Source organism: Sprattus sprattus, assembly GCF_963457725.1.
Source record: "Sprattus sprattus genome assembly, chromosome: 5".
In the NCBI taxonomy this organism is placed as follows: domain Eukaryota; kingdom Metazoa; phylum Chordata; class Actinopteri; order Clupeiformes; family Clupeidae; genus Sprattus; species Sprattus sprattus.
This window is the reverse complement of record NC_137924.1, coordinates 8,048,928-8,059,776: the sequence shown is the minus strand read 5'-3', so window position 1 is coordinate 8,059,776 and position 10,849 is coordinate 8,048,928. Positions and strand designations below refer to the sequence as shown.

Genomic DNA, 10,849 nt, shown 5'->3' with positions numbered 1-10,849 from the left:
GTGCAGAGGACCTACTGTGTGAGTGTATGCACACACATGCACGCACACACACACACACACACACATACGCACACGCACTCACTCACACACACGCACACACACACACACACATGCACACACATGCACACACAAACACAGACCCACACGCACACACGCAGACACACATGCACATGCACACACACACAAACACAGACACACTCTCTCACACACACACACACACACACACACACACACACACACACACACACACACACAAACACAGTGGCAGCTGCCAGCACCTAGTTTGGAGATGAGACTATACTGGGCGTCTATTTGTGGAATGATGAAAACATGGCGAAGTCTGGAATAGAATACCCTCCCTTCTGTTTAAAAGTCCTCTGTGTCTCTCAAGCTGTGCTGCTTGAACATGGACAATGTAGCAGTGTTAAACGTATTGAACAGCAATCACTTCTCTTTTGGAAAAGCACTGTTGGAATACTGTGGAATACTGTGCTCATATGCTTTGGTGGTCCTGGTGAAACTGGATCGGTCATTTATATGAGTGCCACTGAGATGTTGAGCAGTCCCATAAACAAGTGTCATTAACTCACATGGAGCCGGTGACTTACAGCAGTTTGGACAGCAGCAGTCATTTTTAAATATCTGCTTGTCCCTATTCAGCAAGCAATATTCATGGGGAATTGTATAAATCCAACTTAAAATAATTTATATTTTACACAATATTAATAAACTCTTGATATAGCAAATAACAAAAGAAAGAAAAAAGAGTATTATATAAACCGACCCTACAATTTGTTCATGCCTCTCTTTTTTCAGTCTAGCTGCTTTGCATCTCTTAAGTGTTTGGTTTCTCAACACAACAATTATTTGGGTCCGATCCAGTCTTTGCCAAGCCTCTGGGTCCCCTTGTGTTGGATAGGTCTGAGAGTCCAGTTTATATCCCCCTTGCTGCTGAGTAGTCTGCGGATTCCTCTCCAGGGGCCAAGCTCTCACAGTGCTGCCCGCCGTGAGGGAATCCAGTTCACCTCTCCATGATCTGATGAGGCAGGCAGACATGAGAACTTGTCATTCACACAGATCCGAGGGTCTCGGCACATCAACGGCAGATCCTTCCTGAGTGGCTCGGTCTTGTGGCACAGTGAACTCTCTCTCTGCCCCAGGGCTGTGCCAAGGGGTGGGCTCTTAATTTGAAAGAGTGACCTAGCCTGTAGCCAGCTCTGAAAAGGGGGTGGGGGGAAGGGGAAAGCCAGCACTGGCTGAGGCAGAGAGACTAGCCAACTGCAGGATGAGGGAAGTCACTCTCCAACACTGTCTCGGAGTTTGAGCAGCCCCCCTGTGCTTTTCACCTGCTGCTCGGGGCACTGACTAGTGAGGGGCTATCTTTCCGTGGAAGGTACTGAATGGAGGCTCAGGGCAGAATGCTTCATCCTGTGATTCCTGAGGACGGCGAGGTGGAGTTGAATGGTGTTCAGCATGTAAATGGCGGAGATGCAGAGGTGCCTGTCTCCAAGTCTCAGAGGAGGCGCAGTGATGTCAAGGTGTACAAGGAGTTCTGTGACTTTTACGCAAAGTTGTAAGTGCTGACTGTTCAAGAGAAGTCTGCTGTGGGAAAACTCTGTACTGTGCAAATTCTGTGGAGTATGTGGTTTGATTGAGTATAAAGGCTTCTTGATACATTAAAGTTAAATCCTGTACATAATTTGTCATTGTACATGTATATTTGCAATGTCACTCAGTTGTGACAGACTTAAAACACGTGTCAGTGGCTATAGCCTCTGAATTAATGTCACACAGATAAATCAAAATGTCCTTTTTAGGTCGGCTCTGTTGTTTACTTTTAGTCAGTTGTGACAGACTTAAAACATGTGTCAGTGACTATATTCACTGAATTAATGTCACAAAGATAAATCAAAATTTCCTTTTTAGGTCAGTCTCTGTTGTTTACTTTTAGTCTCCAATGTGTGTATAACAACACCCTTGCTTCACCTTGTTGAGTCTATGCTACGCTACGCCTACCGCTGAGGCGTTCCCCGCTGACAACAGTGGAATGGGGGTGAAGGTCTGTCTTTTCTTTCTGTGGTGTCTTTACAGTCTGCCTCCTTTTATAGACATCACAGTGCAAAGGGACCCTGGGTCTGGGGCCATCAGTGCCTTTGGCAGCATGGCTGTGTGTTTATGCTACTGATGCCTTTCATTGGGGCCAGATTTTTCGGGGTGTAGCGGCCAGAGGTTTGGCACGGAGGTTGTATTTCTGGCACGTCAGTCCACACGTGCCCTTTGTGTTCCGTCCTGGACTCCCGGCTAAGGGAGAGGTGGAAATGCTCAGGGGATTTGTCATTTCCTTCCAGTGTTCCCAGAGCCAGGGAGTGTCAACCTATCCTCCCGTATGTGACCGACTATTCGTCACGTCTAACGTCACACTAGAATGACTCGTCTGCCTCGTTTGTTAAGGCGTCGCATTGAGCCGTGAGGGCAAGTTGCCTTCACGCTGACAGCTGACAGAACACGGTCCTGAAGGGGTCACGTTCCACACATTGCAGTGGGAGACCGCTAACTACAGAGTGCTGCTCTTAGCTTTCATTATTGATATAAAGTGCATGGTAATAATGATCAGTTTAAGCGGACGAAGTCATGCAGGAGGAATGCTGTGTGCTAAGCATCACAGCAGTAGTGTTGCTCTTGAACGTGCCTTTCGCCCTATCAGCTATTGTGGTGATATAGTAGTCTCAGTATGTGGTGAAATGGGAATGTGAATAGAGGTTCCTGGCACCTCTCGGCTTTTTACGAGAGCAGTGCCATACATGGAACTTTAGGATGCATGTTTCACATTCTCCAAGAGATATGTTGGAATCCTGACCTTTTTTAAACCAAGCAGTCGGTTATTCCCACTCCAGACCTCCCATGAAAGGCCTTTTCTTTCTCCAACGTTTTCTTAGGGGGACGTGATGCATAAATATTAATTTGTCTGACTTGAAACGGCTCTAGGTTGTAGCGTTAGCTTGGTGAGTTGGAGGTTTTCCCTCTGTGAACAAAACCCTCCTTTTTGATCATCTGAATTTGATCAGAAAAATGGCGAGTGTGTGAAATTTGGAATGCAGAAGTTTGTATGTGTTACAGTTTCTAAAGATTAGGTGTACACCCCGCTCGTATGTGTTTATACAAAGGATCAAATGAGTGATACCCTTATTTGAGCCTGGCATGCCTATTGTGTCTTGAGGTTTGATCTTGTCCTTGGAAAACCCTAAATGCTGAGTTCTGTTAGCCCAATATTTGCCCCTGTAGATCCAAACAAACAACCACGACCTTGGGTGTTGAAGAAACTAGGCCCTAAACTCAGTCGACTGCACAATGGATTCCCTACCAATAGAATTCCCTAAAAAAAGTATGCCATCCTCGTTTTACAAAGACAACATTCTCTTTTTCAAGTGTCTTTTATGTGTTAACAAGCCAAGTCGGATGGATTTTCAGTCTGAATATTTCTCTGGAAGACATCCAGAAGCTTCCCAGAAAGCTGTGACTACAGAGTTCCTAATCCTCCCTCGTCCTGAAACCCTGCATTGTTTCATTTCACAAATATATTGAGAGGACTTGGGTCACTTTTCTCTTTTTTCTCTAAAAGCAAACCCCTCTGATGGACTAAACACCCATTCAATGCTTATTTATGTGGATTAAATGACATTCCTCTAAAGCCCACTACTGTAGGCAATGGCAACATCGCAGGCACAGGCACAAAAGCATAGACACTGATTAAATATGTGCCTCCACTGTCTTGAAGGACAACTTGGATGTCTGAAAAAAGACTGAATGTAATTGCACTGCCACACTAGTCCCCCCACCAAGACAGAGTATGATGCTCACTGTTTCATTGTGTTGTCTCTACAGCAACATGGCAAATGCTTTGGCCAATGCCATCTGTGAGCGCTGCAAGAGTGGGTTTGCGCCGGCTGAGAAGATTGTCAACAGCAATGGGGAGCTGTATCATGAGCATTGCTTTGTGTGCGCCCAGTGCTTCCAGCAGTTTCCTGAGGGGCTCTTCTATGAGGTAAGCTTCGTCAACAACAATAATAACAACAACAACAACAACAACAAACAACGGAAGCTCTTACTCACATATACATAGATGTATTACTCACTGAATAACTGAAGAGGCACGCTTGGGCTTTTCAGAACTTAGCTCTTTACTACTTCAATATTTAATTAACAGAATACATTATAAATGATCTGATTAGGATACATTATCATTTTGTGGAGAGTAACATTAAAGTCCATTTCATCAATTATTGCAGCACCTTTGCACAAAATGTTTTGTTGACACTCCATTATGTAAATGTAATGAGCTATGCTGAGAGGGGCTACTGTAATATTCATATCATTGATGCACATATGTGAGTGTTTATGCTGACCAGGCCCTCTGTGCCGGTCCCCACATTGAGTCATAAATGAAAACAAGAATAGAAAGGTGGCCAGCAGCCCCAATAGCAGACCCATGAGAGCACCGTATCCTTTCCTTGCATCTAACATCAAAGCTATTGCCTTAGGAGACGTTGAGTGCACTTCCAAAGCCATCAGAGGAAACTAAGTTAGGTTGCCTTTGAAGTGTGCTGTAGTGCTTGTGTTCTCTGTGAGATGAGAGATCAAACCTTGAATCCAGCCTGAAGAGGAGCTGACAGTGTGTGTAGGGTATTGATAGCTTTCACAAGGATACCCTGATCACTGATTATGTCCTTTGTGTTGTTACAGTGGCATCTAAAAACACAGGTCCCAGTATGTATACGATTACTTTTTCAAATGATCACAACCTCCCTCTTTCTCTCTCTCCCGCCCTCTCTCTCTCTCTCTCTCTCTCTCTTTAGTTTGAAGGCCGCAAATACTGTGAGCATGATTTCCAGATGCTGTTTGCCCCGTGCTGTCATCAGTGTGGTGAGGAACATGGGCATATTATATTGGATACAAGTGTTCTGTTTTTACACAAAGAAGTATCTATACTGAAACAATCTATACTTTAACTAAACCTATAAGCCTGGCTTTTTATGAGTAACCTTGATATTAATGATGAATTATCTATCTTGTTTTTCATCTATATTTATCCATATGTTATGTGCTCTAAGTGATTTGTAGGATGGTTTTCTGATGATTCCACACATGTCTAACGGTGCTGTGTGCTTGTAGGTGAGTTCATCATTGGTCGTGTTATCAAGGCCATGAACAACAGCTGGCACCCGGAGTGCTTCTGCTGTGATCTTTGCAGTGCTGTCCTCGCTGACGTAGGCTTCGTGAAGAATGCTGGAAGGTGAGTTCGCCAACAAACTACACATTTGTTTTTGCCTTCCCGGTTTAGTGAATTATTTAATTATCATACAAATAACTGTTCAAACCCCTTTTTTGATAGACACTTGTGCCGGCCTTGTCATAATCGAGAGAAGGCCCGTGGCCTGGGCAAATACATTTGTCAGAAGTGTCACGCCATCATTGAGGAGCTGCCTCTGATGTTCAAGAATGATCCGTACCATCCAGACCACTTCAACTGTACCAACTGTGGGTCAGTGAAAGCCTTTTCTAAATATACCATACTTTCCCCCAATTGCGCATTGTTGAAATTCACGTGAAGAACAAGGTGTAGCAACTTTATAGCAGAGAAGTCAGAAGATGGTTTGGTTACAGATATCCCTGGTGGAGGTTCACCTTTCTTATTCTCTTTTGGGTCATAACATCTGTTATATTTATCACCAGTTGAAGGCTTTCCTCTGCTAATTATTTCACCAACACCAATTCCATCCCAGCATAGCTCAGAGGAGAGGTGGGTATGTTGCTTGGGGTTGATCCCTGTAAGAGCAGTTGTCTCAAACACATAGTGGACATAGGAGGCAAGGGACTTTGAAATTGAATGCCGCTAAAACAATCAAAATGTCTCCAGGAACCAAATTCACAAAATGCACCACTGTGACTGTATCTACCATTAGACTTTAGCTACCCAATAATTGAATATGTCTCCATTTGATGACTTTTAATTTGGTGCAGTAATCTATTGCTTGGGTAATGCACTCCCATCTTAGTCATGAAATCCAGCTGGAGTTTTTTGCCTTATAAGTGATGGAACAGTTTATGTGGTGAAGTCAGCGCATGTTCTCATATGCCAATTCCTCTCCTAAATAAGAAACAACACGAGGGAAAGCGGCTGGTATTGGCAGAGTGCTTAGGTAAACAGCATGTTACAAGAAAGAAAGACACCAACATTCTTGTTCACCAAATGGCCAGCTGTTCCTCTCATTGCAGAGGCACACAGGCTGTCAACATAAATGTGTATACATGAACATTTTTGCTTATAATACTTACATACATTACATTGGCTTTTGACTTCAAAATAGGCATTGAGGAGGCATTGCAGATTTGTTGGAAACTAGCAAGCTAATTGGCTAAAGCCAACAGAATGGCTTCAAATTACCAGAATTTGCACAGTTAGCACTGATAAAAGCTAGCAAGTTTGCTAGCTGATTTATTTTAGCAATATATTTGGTGATGTCCAGCTGCAGTTTCTGATTCTGAACTTCATACTGGATGGCCTGGATGGTAAATGGGATGGTAAATGGGAACAATACGTGTATTTATCAATAATAAATTGATATCATATACCAACAAAATATATTTGAGAATTTTATAAAAACTAGTTTTACAAAAACATATCTTTAAATGCTTAAAACAATTACTTTGCCTCTTTAATCAATTAAGATATTTAACTTTTGTTGGGTTGAATATTTTTCTGTGTGTAGTAAAGAGTTGACTGCGGAGGCCCGTGAGCTGAAGGGTGAGCTGTATTGCCTACCGTGCCATGATAAGATGGGGGTGCCTATCTGCGGAGCGTGCCGCAGACCCATTGAGGGACGTGTGGTGAATGCCATGGGCAAGCAGTGGCATGTGGAGGTATGTTATCTGATTTCATTCAACCAATTTCATAATCATGGATATGAGAGAATCCTTAAAATGGAAAGACCTGTTGTGAACTTCCCTGTATGAAAAGTCAGAGAGCAAATACCGCAGTGCTTCTTTATTGTCTTCTAATGATCTTCTAAAGCTTAAACTATTCATATTCACCTGTTTCCATCTTGTTGTGTGTCTGTTCCCATCAGTGCTGGGCTTTTTCCTCTTCTGTCCCATGTTGTTATCTCTCTCTCTCTCTCTCTTTCTCTCTCTTCATCTGTTTCTCTTCTCCAGCACTTTGTGTGTGCTGTGTGTGAAAGACCCTTTCAGGGCCATCCATACTATGAACGCAAGGGCCATGCCTATTGCGAAAGACACTTTGTTATGGTGAGGTGGGGAATGCCTGCTTCCTGCCATGCCCTAGCCTGCATTCTGCCTGGCTTCCTCTCAGAATAGCCCTGCTCATTGCCAACCCTTCCCCTTAGTTACAGAGATGAAGCTGCAGATAGGACTATTATATTCAAATACTTCTGTATTTTTTTTTATGAGCGATCACCTCAAAAAGATTGGTTTTACGCTGTTACCGTACCGAGGTTAGCGTTTGCTATGAGCAGTGTTGTCATTGTGCTGTCCTGTCTTTCCCCTGTACCATCCTGTCTGTGGCTGAGTGTATCTTGTATGACTCTAGTCTGAGAATGGACATGACCTAACGTATTGGGCTTGGGCTGTGTATTTTCAGCATTTTGTGTGTGCAAAGTGTGAAAAGCCCTTCCTGGGACACCGCCATTATGAGCGCAAAGGCCTGGCTTATTGTGAGACACACTACAATCAGGTAAAGTAAAGAAGTGATCAGCACTATCATCTCACTGGTGTCCAGAATCAAGGAAAGTATTTTTCTCTGTTTGAGGATGATTTGGATCCATGTTTATCTGGAATTATTCCCATCAGCCCGATTTTTGCATGTAGTGCAGAGTGCAACAATCATGAATGGCTAAAAATGTATTGGTGTATTGGTATAAAGAGCATAATCAGGCATGCTTTTAGTGTATATATATATATATTTTTTTTTTATTTGTTAGAATTACAAAAAAACTATGTTGTCAGCTCAAGCTTTTAATAGTGTAATAGCACCATCTGTTGGCAGAAATGGGCATGTGCATGTTTTTGCACATATGCAAGAGATCTGGTTGTGTGTACAAATGCAAGTTACTGACACAAACAAAGTGCCAAATGCCTCATTATTGCTATCTTTTTCTATCTTGGCAGTTGTTTGGTGATGTCTGCTACCACTGCAACCGTGTAATTGAAGGAGATGGTGAGTTCTGCTTTAATATATTTCAACAAGCCTTAATATATATGATGCCCTCTGCCATCCATGATGCACATCCAGAATACATCACACCGACAACAAACCTTGGCTTTATATGTTGAATTGATATAGGGTTTCCTAGTCTTAGCACTTAGATGCAACCTCCAAAATATAAGACTCTATTGTATATTCTGAGCAAATAAAAGTGTTTCCCAAAACACTATACCACCCTATCAGGAAAACCTGAAACACATTTATTTGCACCAAAACAGTTTAGTGGACAAGTTCACTGTTCAGCATTGCTGACAATTGACGAATCTAACCTTGAAACTGTTTTTATTTTCTAATGTATCCTGTAGTTGTTTCTGCCTTGAATAAAGCGTGGTGTGTCAACTGCTTTGCCTGCTCAACCTGCAACACCAAGTTGACTCTCAAGTAAGTTGTTATGTTTCTCTCTCTCTCACTCACACACACACACACACCTTTCTATCCATTTCAGATTCTGTAAATTGTATAAAGGTTAAGTAATTTGATTAAAAACTCATCTAAATCACTGTCCGTATGGACTCTAGATATAACAAAGTGATGGTGACTGTCCTGTCCTGTGTAGGTTTCTTAACTTTTCTTGGTAATGACCTTATTTTTCAAGCTTTGGAGCTGCTCTCTCTCTTTACCTCTAATGTTTTCCCACCTCTTTCTCTCTCTCTTTCCTGTGGCTACACTCATCATCTTCTGAACTTCCGTGCTTCCTGCTATTATCCCTGTTCTTCCCCCTTTCTTCGTGTCGGGCCTTGCACGGCTCAGGGATAAGTTTGTGGAGATTGATCTGAGGCCCGTGTGTAAACACTGCTATGAGCGCATGCCAGAGGAGTTTAAGCGACGCTTGGCGAAGCGCGAGCGCGACTCCAAGGAAAAGAAAAAGAAAATGGCTACATGTCTGTAATTTCTCTTTCCAATCTTCCCTCTCTGCTTCTGTCCATTCATTGGTTAGTCTCATCTCCTCTCATCTTTCTCCATTTTTTTTTTTTGCATCTTGCCGTTTGGTTGTATTCACATTTCTTATATTCTTTTCATCCTTTATCATCATACTACATACATGCGTACATACTAGTTACCATATTTTACACCTAGTAAGTTGCTAGAATTTTGTTCATTAATGTAACAATTTACAAAAATGTTCCTTTATTTTGCCTCAATTTTAATATTAAATGTTAAACATTTACTTCATGATACTGTGGCTTTGCATACTTTCTTCTCTCACTCTTTACAGTGAAGTGAGATCATAGCTTTGTGTATAAGTATATACTGGTCTTCAGGTCATCAATATGGCTGACCGCACAATATTGTGACGTAACTGAAAAGCATGAATAAATTGTAGTCCAATTTATCCTGTCCCAATAAATGATTCACCCTAATAAACGACTGTTTGTAGACTACAGTATAATGTGAACCAGTGTGCATTCATGCTACTCTTGATAAATGTGCATCACTGTTCATAAAAAAACAAAAACATTGTCTAACGTACATGTTTGCTCTGTTTATAGGAACAAATTTGTTGAGTTTGACATGAAGCCAGTGTGTAAGAAGTGCTATGAGAAGTTCCCGCTGGAACTGAAGAAGCGGCTAAAGAAGCTAGCAGACACACTTGGACGAAAGTAGACATTAAGAGAAGATGTACACATCTACAGAGTTCTACGCAGACAACAGGATTGAGAATTGTGTGTCGCTCATTTCTTTTCACTCTGACTTTTAACAAACGTGTCATTGGAATATTATGTATATTGCATTAGTGGTCCTTAGAAGTCAGAGATTACTGAAATGTTCCTTGAATCATTTTCGTCATTTTTTCAAAAAGTCTAACCATTTTATGAGATGCTGTTACATGTTGGAATGAAGATATATAAAAATAAAAAAAAATATTATAATGACTGGGGAAGCAATTGCTCTCTTATCAAAGTTAACTGAGGTTACAAACTGTCAAATCAGTATCCAGTAAATCCTCAGGTACAATAAACAAAGTCTGAATATAATGCTTTTATTTTTTATTTTTTACATTTATTGTAATGTCTCCTGGTTCAGTTGCAAGTTACTTACGTTTGCCATTGCTGAGATTTCACTGTCAATTATGGCTGACATTTTGTATTGTCTAAGAAAAACAACATGCACATTCCTCTTCATGGTGTGACTGATTCCAATAAAGATGCAACATTCACAGCTTTAATCATTTTTAATATGATTTGATCTTTATTTATTTGCCAGTAGGTGAATAATGCAAATATGTGCAACTATTGCAGATACACGCTGGCATGACCTCTCTCCTGATTTTGGCTGTCTGTGATATTTAAATTGAATTGCTATTCAATAAAAATATAATTTCACCTTCTTTGTGCCATTTGAGAGACCGAAGGATGCCTATAATTGCTCTACAGTTGTATTGTATTGTTAATAATATGTTATCTTATCTCTAATACTACATAGGTAAATTACAAACATAGCCTATGATTTCACTACATTAATGCCATTGTTTGTGAGGTAGTCTGTATCCGAATAGTCATAAACATTAAACAGAAGCATAGGAAAGTAAGTGGTACTTAACTCTGTGGTGTTCAGGTCTGTGAGACCCAT

General features: G+C 41.4%; 1 protein-coding gene across 3 annotated transcripts; it reads left to right on the top strand.

Annotated features, from left to right (window-relative positions):
- The first annotated feature begins 1,244 nt into the window (after nt 1–1,244).
- LOC308366361 (LIM and senescent cell antigen-like-containing domain protein 1) lies at nt 1,245–10,445 on the top strand. Of its 3 annotated transcripts, none has more exons than XM_080840035.1 (11): nt 1,245–1,573; nt 3,883–4,042; nt 4,854–4,920; nt 5,170–5,290; nt 5,390–5,539; nt 6,768–6,918; nt 7,655–7,747; nt 8,182–8,230; nt 8,584–8,659; nt 9,029–9,210; nt 9,769–10,445. In XM_080840035.1, the coding sequence occupies exons 1-10, from the start codon at nt 1,401–1,403 to the stop codon at nt 9,165–9,167; spliced, it is 1,179 nt and encodes a 392-aa protein (XP_080696161.1). In that variant the 5' UTR covers nt 1,245–1,400; the 3' UTR covers nt 9,168–9,210; nt 9,769–10,445. The 3 variants fall into 3 exon arrangements, with proteins under 3 accessions (XP_080696161.1, XP_080696162.1, XP_080696163.1); XM_080840036.1 differs by lacking the exon at nt 7,655–7,747 and adding an exon at nt 7,210–7,302; XM_080840037.1 differs by lacking the exon at nt 9,029–9,210.
- Nucleotides 10,446–10,849: the final 404 nt, after the last annotated feature.